A 14,736-nucleotide genomic window follows, 5' to 3' on the forward strand; every position below is an offset into this window, starting at 1 on the left:
GGGATAAGAACGGCATGTTTGTCCAGTTGAGACCCTCAGAGACCTATTAAATAAATCTCTCTGCTAACTGTCTCACTCCTCTTGCACACGTTCGCACACCCTTCTGTAGCTGGAGCCCGGCGCACATGAGCGTACAGCTGCTGAGCCGCGCAGACAGACAGGTGGCTGCCAGTGAAGCGAAGTGAAAGTGTGTGACAGGATCAAAACAAGACGAACAGGTCACTTCCCTCTCCAGTGGCTGCGTATGTGTGTGTGTGTGCATGTGTGTTCATATGTTTGTTCAGACATGGCAGCCCTCTCTTGGTGCAATGGGAAATCTTCACGTGGCTTAAAGCCCGGCTGCCATGGCAACATAATGAGATGCTAATTGAATGGAGGCCTGTATGGTTTGCCCCTCTGTTCACCCCCCCCCTCCCTCTCAGACAGGCTAAGGCCAAAGCTAATGCTAATAGAACTCACTCAATGGAGGCTTTTCTGTGGCGGCGCTGCATCCTCCACACTCTCCTCCGCTCCGCCACCCCCTCTCCTCCATGCTCTATAAATTAACCTCCCGTGCAGCGCACACATACATGCACTCGCGCTCATCCGCGCACTCACACACTTTTAAAAAAAGCCTGAATGTCTTTCAGAGAGGGTGTCAGTCCGGGCATTGTGTGGCCAGGCAACTTAATTGGTTTAACCTTAAATCTTTGGCATGCCTTTCTATTTCCATTCTATTCTTTGCATTGAGTCGGGGGCATTTAGCTGCGTTTTTTGATCCTATTAGCATAAGAAGCCAACTCTCTATTTTCTGCATAATATTAAGTACAGTATCTAAACTTTGGCTGAACCTATGTAGGATAGGTGAAAGTTTATTTTCATGATTTCCTGCATTGTGAAAATGTTAAATGTTACAACATGAGCCGAGGCCACTGGAGCCATGAGTGAACTGCATGTTGAGTCGTCTGACCGTGCATTCCCTGGCTGGGATGTAAAGCATTATAATACTGTCTATACTCTAGCATGAGGCTCCACTTCTGTGTGTTATAGCTGTAAGTGTGTGAAGGCCTCTAAACACTTAACCGACATCAAAGAACAAGTGGCGACAAAGGCCAACTGTTGCGTTGTTTCATGTCACCTGTGTCTCAGCCATAAGCAGGATTTACACTTGTGCGTCAGCTCAATGCAGAGCCTACACCATTGTGAGCATTTATACTTGTGCGGTGGTGTGTCTGCAGTTACCCCTCCAAAACAGCAGTCAGCAGTGGGGTTTCTGTGAAGTGCGACAATAGCGACAATTTCAAACACAAGCACACAAATCAGCTTCAATATAACTCGCAGCATTCACAGACAAACACTTGTCTTTATCTGGACACATTTTCCCCACAAATACAACATGTTTTTAGCACAAGCCTATGGCATTTTACATTGTGAAAATTAGCCTAGCAGCTAGCAGACTTATCCTATACTCAAATGAAGCCAGTGACAACAGCAACATTTAACAAAGGTAACGTTACAAAATCAGCTCCATTACAACTCACAAGGTTCACTGACAAAACAACTGTCTTATACTAAACACAATTTTCAAACAAATTCAACATGCTAACGTGTATATTATATAAATTAGCCTAGCGACGAGTGGAGCATTCCTCTACTATGAGGCCAGGATAAATCAGGACGTATAAATCCTGGAAGGATAAATCACACACATCAGGCTATGGCGTAGGTTACGGCTTAAGTACAGTGTCATTTCAATGCAGAAGTAAAAATCCTGCAGTAAGGATGTACTTAAACACACCCCAAAGACAACAGCCAATGGCCAACTAACAGGTATGTTCTGCCCCTGCATAAGAGGAAATAACTCCAAACCAGCAGGCGGTGGTATTCTTTAATTGGCATTTAAAGAAGGAAACTGCAAGACCAACAGGATGTATTTAAGATGATATTTAGCCAACTAGCACATAAACAACACAACCCAGTGTTGAACGAACGAAGGATATTTACCGTGCCCTCGCCAACAGTAAAAAATATGAAATATTTCTGCTAAAGAGCTCAGTGGCAAAATAATAATAATCTTACCTAATGTAACATGTTTGTTTCAATCCCACCCCCTCTTGACTTTAGTCGTTTGTTTACTTTCCTCACTTCCATTTCTCTTCACGTGCACTGAGCTGAGCTGCCAATCAGAGTGATGTCATTCATCGTCTGGCTCTGCCGGGTCAAACACTGATCCAACATGCTGACCCAGCTGAAAAATGGCTGACAAGGTTTGACTAGTGCCAATGGTGCAGGACACACCCCAAAAACTAGGGCGACAGAGACTAACAGATGGCCTACAGTCAGCTTGGTGTGTCAGGGCCCTTAAAAACATCCGGTGCAACTGTAGAGGTGTCACCCAAGTAATCTTGTACAACAAAATGTGGGAGTTGCACAAGCATAAACACACTCACACAAACTCCTGGGTGTAAAAGATATCAACATCAGGGAAAAAGGGATGACTGAATGAGTTATGATTACATAAGCAGTGATCATATGCTGCTGTGTGAATCACAGGGTGAGCATCCTGTGTGACAGAGCTCCTGTCCAGGAAAGATGATAAACCAGCACAAAGCCAGATTTGGACACACAGCTGTGCACTCAGCAGAAATGACCGCACTGCACACACATGTACATGTGTGTATGGCTGCTGTGTGATTTTGTGTAACTGGCCACCTGGAGCGAGGTGATCTCCGGTGTTCTGCTGGAGACAATGAAAGGCAGCAACCCTGTGCGACAGCATCGGCGTCCACGGGAAAAGCCGAGGGGTGACCTCTTCAGGGGTCACGGAGGAGGTCAGAGGTCACATGGAAGGGGAAGACAGAGGATGGTGTGGCAGGGAAATAGAAAATTAGACAGATGAAACACACACAGCTGAAACACTGCATGTATCCTCCTGCCATACACACACACAGTCTACAGTGCTCCACTCTCAGAGGCAAATAACAGTCCCATGAGGGCTGCAACACTCAGCCACAAGTGCTGACAAGGTATTTTAGTTTTCCAACATGGTACTGTTGTTCTAAACAGATTCTTCACATGGCACGGCTTATTTCCATCTGATTATTAGTTGCATAAGCCGGGCTTCCAGCAGCAAGACTGCCTCTACATGTGCAATCTTACAAACCCTGTTAGAGCCAATAATCAACATGTGTCTGAGCACATGTGTGCTTTCATCAGGATCCATTTACCGCTTCATTTTATCTTTTATATGAGACAATAGGACTCCCAGGAAAGGAAAACCACCAATCTAAATCAGATGGAGTTAGGCGTTACCTGACTTCAGGTCCTATTATAGGGCTGCTAATCTTAGGGTGATTCAGTACTGGTTGCAATACAGAGAAATTTCCCCATTTCCAATTTCCTAGAGATGGAATTTGCTTCATCTACACTGGCGTCACTGTCTTCTCTTGATCACTCCTCCATAACAGGCCCTTTAGCGGGATTTATATTTGTGCGTCAGGTCTACGATGAGGCCTATGCTGTTGTGAGCACTTAGATTTGTGCGGTGGTGTGTCTGTGTCACTCTGCAGTTACACCTCCAAAACACTAGTCAGCGGCGGGGTTTCTGTGAAGTGCTGTAAACTTTAGTTGAGTCAAAAAACACACATTAAACACACATTAAACATGGCTTAATAGAGACAATTTCTGTACACAAATCAGCTTCACTATAACTCGCAGCATTCACAGACAAACACTTGTCTTTATCTGGACACATTTTCCCCACAAATACAACATGCTAATGTTTTTAGCACAAGCCTATGGCATTTTAAATTGTATAAATTAGCCTAGTGGCTAGCAGACTTTTCCTCTACTCATGAAACCAGGGACAACAGCAACATTTAACAAAGGTAACGTTACAAAATTCAACTCCATTACAACTCACAAGGTTCACCGACAAAACAACTGTCTTATACTAAACACGTTTTCCAAACAAATACAACATGCTAACATTATTAGCACAAGCCTATGGCATTTTACATTAACAACATAAATTAGCCTAGCGACTAGCGGAGATGTCCTCTGCTCATATGAAGCCAGGATAAATCACACACAAGACTTAAAATGCTATCTTGTGGAGGCTTTATTGTCTTCACAATTTATTGTTTCTTATCTGTGAAATTAAAGTAAATAAAAGCTTTGTTTCCACTGAGGGAAATGGTTTCAGCTTACAAAAATAGACAGGAGGTCTGTGTTGCCATAACGTGTAGTTACATTTCTGGGGAGGTGCATGTCAGGCTACAGCGTAGAGTCGATGCAGAAGTATAAATCCCACATAATACGTCTTCTAATATCAATGCAAGAGGCCTGCCCTGTGTAAATTTGGCTGCCAAGCGAGCTAAGGACTGTTTTTGATCAAGTTGTCAACTCCTGTTTTAAAATGTTGTTTTCTGGTTTGATTTTTGTGCTGTTGCATCTGTTTTGTCAGTTTTGTTTATCTTGTGTTGCTGCTGTTAATGTTGTATTTTTACATTTTTGCCAAACAATTTCTAAGTGCACTGATCCTGTAAATGTTGTCCAACTTGAAAATTCAAGAAACAAAGTGGGAAAAAAAACCATTTACATCTCCGATAAGCTGGCTGCCTCCCTCTCTGCAACAATACCCGCCAATCAATCACCTCTCAAAACAGGAAGTCCCCAACTTGAACCCCTCAACCTTCTAAGAAGGCTCTGTCATCGCCACTTGCATACCAGGCATTATGGGAGCTGTGCCCTCCTCCTGCCGACACAGTGCATGGAGACACACAGGCAGAGGAGGGTGGCACAGCCTCGAGATGAAGTCTGGGTAATCTCCTCTGGTCGCTATTGTCCTGCAGGGAGGTGATGATGGGGGTATCCGCCGTCTGTGCCTGTGAGCGTGCACACATGCTGCTTTTGAGGCGGTGAGGAATGTGTCGCGAGGAATGGAGGGGGCTTGTCTATCACTCTGCCTGCACATGATAAATCACTCTACCTGAGACCCATTCACTACAGTGGAGAATGGACAATAGGCGATGTAATGGAGAGCAGAGGAGAGGAGTGGGGCTGGCAGGGAGGGATGGATTATAAAAAAAAGTCTTGTCCCTGAGAATAAAATCTTTAAAGACCAGATTAATTAGATAAAAGTGATAAAAAAAAGGCTCTTCATATATGACTGTCACACCAGAAATGGAGTCTGGGGCTTTGTGGGGAGAGAAATAAATAGAAGAAAGAGTGGAAATGACAGAGGTGAAGAGACTGGTGAATGTGAAGCAGTTTCATTAGAGATTAACTGAAGATTCAAGGTGAGACAAAGTCTGAATGTTCATGAGGGACGTGGACGTGAGGCGCGGAGGACAGAGAGAAACCAGACTGACAGGAAGATGTTAGGGGCTCTTTCTTTCTGGGCCTCTGTAGAACAGCGGAGAGACGTCATTGGACATGTGGCATCTGGTTCCCATCATCCACAGCATTTGTCTGTGCAACATATACAGCCATGGGAAAAGAGATCATGTCTGTGGTATGCGCTTCCTCTGCCGCACGTGGTCGTCACGTGAACATGACGATTCCACTGGGGGTCGCGCAGGGGTGACGGCCAGGAGCAAGTAGAAGAAATATTTGGAGAAATGGAGATAAAGGAGGTCAATTTTGAGTCATGGTGAGATTATTTTAACCTTTGGCCCTGGAAAACATGGCGTTAGGGTTTGAAGGGGCCCCAAACTCCTGCACTAATCCATCCGTCCACTCAGCTCCACTTAACCTCGTCTTTAAATGCGATGGGGGTTTTTTGGCCACCACCAATGGGCGATATATTCTGTTTAGAATTTTCCATTAGTCATTTTGTCATGAGAAACATTTGAGTTTGTTTTTGACCTAAACGGCCAATTTATACTGCAAGCAATTTGTCGGGCAAGAAATCGAAAGTGTGGGATCACTTTGAGAAGGTGAAGGACGAACCCAAGGTGATACCTGAACTCATCTACATATACTGATGACAAACATGACGGATCATCTGAAACATGGAAGTAGCTACATACCAATGTTACTGATACTATTCTTTCTCACACCTTGAACTCAAACCATTGTGTTGCCCAGCCCAAAATATAACATTTAATAATTACATTAATATCGTAAACATGTGGGCGACTAGTCGACTAATGGCCCTAAATGATGACTATTGGTCGACTAGGAATATTCTTAGTCAGGGGCAGCCACTATTTCTGTCTATGTCAGTCAGCTCCTGACAGACGGCTGAGATGTTTTTGAAGGATGGAGTCAGTGTGGATTGGATGACAAGACACCTATGTGCCAATATGTCTGCTCTCGTTTCCAATGGGGACTCCCAGTTAGTCTCATTTAACAGAGATAAGGCAACACAATGTCCTTAAAGGGACCAAATGTGTGTGAGTGCTATGAGTTAAACCCAGTTTGACAGAAGGGCATTTAGGGCGCCGTTTTGCCGACCAGTTTGGATCGCTTTAAATATGTATAGCAATGATCTCATGGTGGATAATGGTGGAGAAATCTTGTACATGCACAACACAGCGGCGTGCGAACATGAACACACGCACTTTGTGTTACAGGAACCAGTGAAAAGGAACCCCACCCATGCTCAGTTCCATCCTGCTCTTTCGTTCATGCTCCTTTGCTGTAATCATTTGGCCATCGCCCTTCTCTGCCCGCCCCCCCACCACCACCGCCACCGCCACTCTCCCCTGCTGGACACAAAGGCAGGAAGGAAGCATGGACGGCCAGGGAACAGAGAATGGCTGCGAGACTGAGCAGGTCAGCCGAAGGAAGCAGTCAGTGGGTTTCCTTTAACCACAGCAGGGATGTGAGCAAAGGAGCTTAAGGGACCCACCACAGGTCATGCGTGTGATGTCTATGAATCTCTAGAGTTAATTTCCTTTATATTCACTTCGTAGCTGCCACCTTGATATTATTAGGTATTGTTTTATTGTTTGTCTTGGTAAACACCTGCAGTAGGTGCAAAATGGGGGAATATACCTGTTAACTAGTGGCTGTTGTGTCTGTATGTTCAAGTACGTCTCCAGCCAAGGTCAGACATAGCTGATTCCTCACTCACACACCACCACACTCATCCATGAAGTTTTCCACCTGAGGAGCTCGACCTCTGCTCCCCCTATCAATCACATGAGGTGCGTGTATTTCCATTTGCCTCTCTCCATCTTTAGCTGCCGACACGCAGAGAGGCCGAGTGTGATCCATGACTGTGTGTGCAGGCATGTACGGTTTGATGCGATCCAGACGCAGGCTGCGCCGCACATTGTTTTGACATGCAACAGACACACAATTCAATCCAAGCGTGTTTCATGGCTCCACACCGGCTCCGGTCACATGTTACACTGATTAAGTGAAGGGGGGAAAAAAACGTACTTTCTGTCTGTTTCTGGAGTCGACACCTCGCTGCTGAAGCCTAATGATTCCTGTGGACAGAGAGAACATGGAGACAGGTGTCAGCTTGACTTCTTAGCCAAACATGGTGTTAAACTGACACTGTGAGGCTTATGGTTTCTCCTCTTACCTGGATCTCAGTGCGGAGCTGCAGGGACGTGCTGCTTGGGTCCTGTTTCTCCTGGAAAATGGCGAGAAAGAGAAGAAAGAAGGTCAAATGTCAGTGTCAAAGGTCGATCACTTTGGTACGCATTTTTAATTTCTCCTAGCTATTTTATTTTTATTAGTTGGGATCAGTAGGACCTGATGAGTACAAAAAACTAATCATTGTCAATGATAATAAAGTCCCAATGTCCTCAAACGAGACGATAATTGAGTTCCAATGTCCTCAAACGAGACGATAATTGAGTTCCAATATCCTCAAATGAGACGATAATTGAGTCCCGATGTCCTCAAATGAGACGATAATAAAGTCCCAATGTCCTCATATGAGACAATAATAAAGGTCCGAATGTCCTCAAACAGGTCAACGATAAAGTCCCAATGTCCTCATATGAGACAACAGTAAAGGTCCTAATGTACTCGTATGAGACAACAATAAAGGTCTCAATGTCCTCATATGAGACGACAATAAAGGCCCAACCTCCTCAAACAAGACGATAATTGAGTCCCAGTGTCCTCATATGAGACAGTAATACCCAATGTCCTCAAACAAGACGGTATTTATGTCAAAATGTCCTCAAACGAGACAATAATAAAGTCCCAATGTCCTCAAATGAGACGATAATGAAGTTCCACTGTCCTTAAACAAAACAATTATTAAGTCCCAATGTCCTCATATGAGACAACTATAAAGGTCCCAGTGTACTCGTATGAGATGACAATAAAGTCCCAATGTCCTCAAATGAGACAATAAATAAGCCCCAATCTCCTCAAACAAGAAGATAATTGAATCCCAATGTCTTCACATGAGACAATATGTCCTCAAACAAGACGATATTTAAGTCAAAATGTCCTCAAACGAGACAATTATAAAGTCTGAATGTCCTCATATAAGACAATAATACCCAATGTCCTAAAACAAGACAATATTTGAGTCCTAATGTCCTCAAACAAGACAACAATAAAGTCCCAATGTCCTCAAACGAGACGACAATACATTCGCAATGTCTCCAAAGCGAGTACTTCCTAATTGACAGCATCTCGGCTTGCTGCTGTTGCTAAAATTGGTTTGTATGGCGACAACCTTGTCTCATGTGACATTGTGACATTGCACATATTTTATCGAGACTGCTGGAAATGCATTGATACATCATTCGGTAACATTTGTAAAGCCTTATAACTGAAAACTTTAGCGGTCGCTGTTGTTACCGGCAGGATTAAATGGGTTAATGACATATAAACAAACTGTGAGCACAGAATTGAAAGGACTGGAAAGGTAAAACAAGTTCTGTATATGAAAAAGAAAATGTCAGAAACACTGCATAACAATGCCCTCATGTGGGAAAGACGTTTGTCGGTCAGGTTCATGTAGACACACCTGCACGTCAGTGAAAACAAACACGAGCACGTGTGCACTCATGGACGGCTCAACAAGTCAAGTCTTGCTTCAGGTTCCCAAACCTGCAGTACTTGTTTTGATGGTTCTTGAATAGCGCTGGGAGGTGGTGCAACATAGTAAAGTCTTGGCTTTCCTCGCAGAACAAGAAATCACAAAAGCACCGACGTAACTGGCTACATGAATTCCATCGTGTGATCACAATGACGTTGGTGTGCACCTCCCTCTACACAAGGCAACACCTGCCAGGTTGCCTCAGATATTTGGAATATTCCATATTGAAATGAAGTGACAGCGCATGAGGGCAAGCAGGCTTATATGGAAAACACATATCTAGACTCTGGCTGTGGATTTAAGGACAAATCATGTGCACGCAGTGGAAAATAGCACAATTTTAACCTCTCTTCTTTTACAAAATGTCGCTGAGCTTCTCCACAAAGGCTGTTTTCACTGTTAGACAGGGCTGGTGCTCGCATATGTCTAAAGCAGGTGTCCTCATCATGGCATATCCAGATACAGATGTGCCTCGCACCAAATGCTTCTACAGACAGACACAGCGGCTGCACAATCACAACAAGTCTGCAACTTAGATTTTGACATGCAGCATGTGATTATTTAAAGCCAACAGACGGCCTTGAGGGATTGGTCAAGTGCATGGTTTCTCGGATGTGTGTTTCTTGTGTGTTTTTGAACTCTTGTGAAGATTATTTAACTCCCTGTACTCACACTCAGCCAAAGCTACCACAGTCTTGTACTTAAGCACCACAAGAACTGATGAGGTCAGCACTTTGTTTAAGGGTAGTGACCACATTTTCAAAATGGAGACTTAAATGGGATTTATACTTCTACATCGAATTGATGCTGTACCCTACGCCATAGCCTGATGTGCACCTCCCCAGAAATGTAACTACACATCATGGCGACTCAGACCTCCTGTCTGTTTCTGTAAGCTGAAACCATTTCCCTCAGTGGAAACAAAGCTTTACTTACTTTAATTTCACAGATAAGAAACAATAAATTGTGAAGACAATAAAGGCTCCACAAAAACAGCATTTTAAGTCTTGTGTGTGATTTATCCTGGCTTCATATGAGCAGAGGAAATCTCTGTTCATCACTAGGCTAATTTATACAATGTAAAATGCCATAGGCTTGTGCTAATAACGTTAGCATGTTGTATTTGTTTGGAAAACGTGTTTAGTATAAGACAGTTTTGTCTGTAAATCTTGTGAGATGTAATAGGAGCCAAATTTGTCCCAGGCTTCATATGAGCAGAGGAAAAGTCTGCTAGCCACTAAACCAATTTATACAATGTAAAATGCCATAGGCTTGTGCTAATAACATTAGCATTTTACATTTGTTTGGAAATTTTGTAGCATTACCTTTGTTAAATGTTGCTGTTGTCCCTGGCTTCATATGAGAAGAGGAAAAGTCCACTAGCTTCTAGGCTAATTCATACAATGTGAAATGCCATAGGCTTGTGCTAACAATGTTAGCATGTTGTATTTGTGGGGAAAATGTGTCCAGATAAAGACAAGTGTTTGTCTGTGAATGCTGCAAGTTATAGTGAAGCTGATTTGTGTACTTGTGTTTGAAACTGTCTCTATTAAGCCATGTTTAATGTGTGTTTAATGTGTGTTTAACCGCTGACTAGTGTTTTGGAGGTGTAACTGCAGAGCAACACAGACACACCACCGCACAAGTATAAATGCTTACAGGAATCCATCTCCAGCCTTGAGGTTACCGCCATGTCAACAGTGTTAATTTATTGTGGTCAATTTCTCACTCATTGCACAATGAGAAATATGTGGCTTTACTTTCCATGTGCCTTTAATCCTTCTGGCATGAGCTATGGGGGTAACCAAGGAGAACCAAGCCCCTATTACTTCAGTTATGAGAGCACATAAATTGGAAAATATTTGTGACAATGGTAATGCATACATGTGGCAGGCTTGAGGATATTATACAAACTAGACAGGGAGTCAGAGTGACCTTACAGAAGGGGTTAGTCAACAAGATGATTTCGTAAAAGTTACATTAAGATCAGCTATTTGTGATGACCTCTCTGCTTTCATATATTTGGGCTAATTTTTAAGGAAGTGTCAACCTCATGGTGTTGCTGAAATTCAGCATGTCCCAATGATAGGAGAAAATAAAACCTAAGACAAGTTCCTGTTTCCACTTTCTGTCTAACATGTACTATTTTTTCTTTTTTCTATTTTTGTGCAAAATCTTACTACCCTGTTCCTCTATGACTGTTGCCAAACTCGATTGATGACAAAGAACTTTCCATGGTAAACCCTTTGTGTCATTACTTTCATATGAGAAATGGTTTCCTTAAAGTATGTCTTTTTTGTCAAGGCTGAAGATTACTGGAAAACAGGCCAATTCTTTCTGACAGATCAGCGCACAGTCGACGTTATGGTGAATTTCCTCATCTTGTACAGAATTTAAAAGCTAGTCTTGGTTCTTAGCAGCTTATTTGGTATCTGAACTGTTTATCTTAATGGAGGATCACTATGTTTGGATCAGTGACTACACATCAGAGCTGCAACTAATGATAGTTTTCATTATCGATTAATCTGCCCATTATACTCTCAGTTAATAGATCAATCATTTTGTCGTAATTGGCTTTTGTGTCCATTCTGGCCCGTCGACTAATGCCCCTGAAGTGGAAGGACAGGGCTCCACCTTCACATGCTCACTGGGTGAGAGAGGTGACGGCACACCTAAAGCTAGAAGAGCTGAGACATCACAGTCAGGGATCTATTAAAAAGTACTACAAGGCGTGGCAGCCGTTCCTTACTTTACCAACCTTCCATGCGCCAGGTTGACTGAATAAGGCCTTCAACCCCCCCTTCACCCCTTGATTTAGTTTATATTCATTTATCTACTTATTTATTCAATTATTTTAATTATTATTCAATTAATTTAATTTTATTTCAATTAATTTTTATTTTACTGTTATTATTGACCTTACCATTGATTTGTTTTTAATTATTTATGTCTTACTTTACCTCACCTACTTGTTCTTTTTATAACTTTTTGCCCAAGTGTTGTGTTTCTTTGGTACAGAACACCTGAAAACACCATAAAAATAGTTCAAATAATAATAACTTTGTCAATTAAATGTCAGAAATAGTAAATAACCAGTGTAATTTCCGAGAGTCCAAGGTGACGTCTTCAAATACCTTGTTTTATCTGACTAACAGTCCAAAAATCTTTTCATTTATTAGCATTTAATACAAAGAAAAGCATAAAATTCTCACATTTAAGAAGCAAGAAATCAGCAAATGTTTGGCTTTTTTTAATTTAAAAATTACTGAAACAACTGTTGGATTATCAGCATAGCTGCCAATTTGCTGTCAATCGACTAATCAATTAATCGACCAATCGTTGCAGCTATATTGTATATAAAGATGGCTGCTCCCCCAAAGTGAAGCCAAACATCTTAATTGCCCCCTGGTGGCTGGCTGCAGTATAGCTGATAAACCCCGCCCCCTCAACATTAGTGGATGGGACATGGGCCAAATTAAAAAATCAAAGTACACATCAAATAAATTTTCATTTTAGGTAGTTCTGAACACGCTACCATTTGTTCAAGTGTTCGTTTTTTGGACAAGTTTTGTTTTGATAAGTTATTTGATGTTAGAAAAAGAAGGTCTGACATCATGATTGACAGCTGTATGTGTCAATCATTGTACTTGCCATCACTGGTGTTCTCGCAATTGGGTTGGACAGTCGGGACCTTGATACCATGTTTCCACTTCCCTATCACTTCTGTGCAGCTTCTGGCTCCAAATGATGTCACCAGCGCAAGCTGGCAGCACCTGTAGCCAGGACATTTTGGCTTCAATTTGTTCACTGGGAGGGAGACGTGGCCTCCATCTTAATATATGGTCTGTGGTTTGGACAAAGGAGTTGACATCATCCATGTAGGTGAGGTCAGTAGGAGCAGGTTGATCGCTGCTAAGTGACTAGCTTCCTAACACCAATAATGACACTTGGCGCTATCACCACAATAAAAGACAAATTGAATCTGGAATTTCCCAAATGGAAATCAGGAATAGGAAATGAGTTGTTTCTAAGGAAATGCGCATCATTCTCCATCTCCACACCCAAATATTAGATCTTAGGATAACAGTCACAGGAAGCTAAATCTAGAGCACTTCCTACACTTGGTCCGTCGTGCTTCCTAATCAGAGTGACCTGTAGTTTAACCTTCAGTGACTGGGCTTTGGGCATGAGGGGTACAATCCTCCCACAGCCTCCCCCTCTTGAGCGTGAGTCAGTGAGTGGCTAATAGTTAAAGAACTTGGAGGTGACATAACTTCCTTTAAGAGCTCTTAAAGAGCCTGGAACCTGCAGGTCAGATGAGTCTTAAAGTACTAAGGTGGTTAAAAGCCTCAAAATTAGCCTGAACCCTACACTTATCCCAAGAGTCATCGACTGAAGGCAGACAGTCAAGATGCTAGTGAGACAGTCTGGCTGGTTTTATCTTTGACATTCACTTGAGCACTACACAGGGTTCCTACAGCTACAGGCAAGTTAGATTTAAGACTTTTTAAGGGTTTTTAAGGGTTTCTAATGCCAATCAGAATGAAACTGAGCAATTTAACAATAAGGGTTAGGGACAATTATGCCCAAACATTTATGGTAAAATAAAACATTACTTTTTTGAGTTTCATTAATGTTTTTTATTATTGCAAATCTTTGGTCTGTCCGATGATTGTAAACAGTCATTGGGTCTGTCAGGCTGAACAAATTTTCACGGTAATGTGACCGAAAATATTTAAGACCATTTAAGACTTTTTAAGGCCTTATACTTAGAAAACTTAGTCTAAGACATTTTAATACATTTTAAGAACCTCTAGACACCCTGATTAAAAACAAGGATTAATAAAATCCCATGTCTCATGTCTTGGCATTTTAAGGACTTTTGAAAAATTGATTTAAGACATTTTAATACCAATTAAGGCCTTATTTTTAGATGAATGAATCCAATGCCTTTTAAGACTTTTTTAAGGATCTGTAGGAACACAGACTACGAGTCTTCATAGCCCACTTGCCTTGTTTATGTATTTGTCTGTTACAGTGATCAAGCCGACCGGTCCGGAAGTTTCCTTGGAGAATAAATCAAGTGATGTCGGAAAAGCTCTGAAGCTATTTGTCACTCCCGGGGAACACGGTGAGTCCCATAAGTCAGACAGCAGCTACCTGTCTGAGGTCATAAAACCCTCATCTACCAGACCTGCAGAGCTGCAGGGTTTGGTCTCACTGCACTGCCTGGGCTGCACATAAGGAAAATCTGGGACAGAGCTGGAGTCTTTTTTTCTTATGTGAGACAAAGCAACAACACATGTATCCCTTAAACAAGCACAGCTTTGGCAGACAGCTTTGTTTAAACAACTGCACGCTGCAGAATAATGTGGGTGTACTCAGAGAAACCCACACAAAGAGGGAACAAGGTGTGTGCTCACATGAACACACAGTCACGAATTCTTTCACAGAGGTAGCAGCAGATTGGTTTTGCTATCAGATCCTCTTTGATGGCTTCTCTGGACTGCAGCGACGAGGGGAGATATGCCAGTCTCGCCGATGGATAACACCAGGCACCGTGCCGACTGCTTGTACAGATTATTTTAAAACAGGCTGCCACAGTGTCAGCTCGCTGCCCGGCAAACACCCCGCACACAGGAAAACACACAGGCCACATACATGCCACCACAGACATAAACCTAGACGGATACTCAAAAGCATGGTGCACCTACACACACTCGCCTCGCCTCCAC

The 14,736-nt window shown here is 42.5% G+C and overlaps 1 protein-coding gene across 6 annotated transcripts in view; it reads right to left on the reverse strand.

The window, feature by feature from the left end:
* Positions 1–14,736, reverse strand: part of sash1a (SAM and SH3 domain containing 1a) — a 258,572-nt gene that overhangs the window by 43,275 nt on the left and 200,561 nt on the right. For all 6 annotated transcript variants that reach the window (XM_050058761.1, XM_050058762.1, XM_050058763.1 and 3 more), the window contains exons 3-4: positions 7,520–7,570; positions 7,372–7,421 (exon numbers count right to left, since the gene is read on the reverse strand). In XM_050058761.1, coding sequence (XP_049914718.1) covers positions 7,372–7,421; positions 7,520–7,570 — 101 coding nt within the window. The remainder of the gene's footprint in view (positions 1–7,371; positions 7,422–7,519; positions 7,571–14,736) is intronic.

This window comes from Epinephelus moara, chromosome 12, assembly GCF_006386435.1.
Source record: "Epinephelus moara isolate mb chromosome 12, YSFRI_EMoa_1.0, whole genome shotgun sequence".
Classification (NCBI taxonomy): Eukaryota; Metazoa; Chordata; class Actinopteri; order Perciformes; family Serranidae; genus Epinephelus; species Epinephelus moara.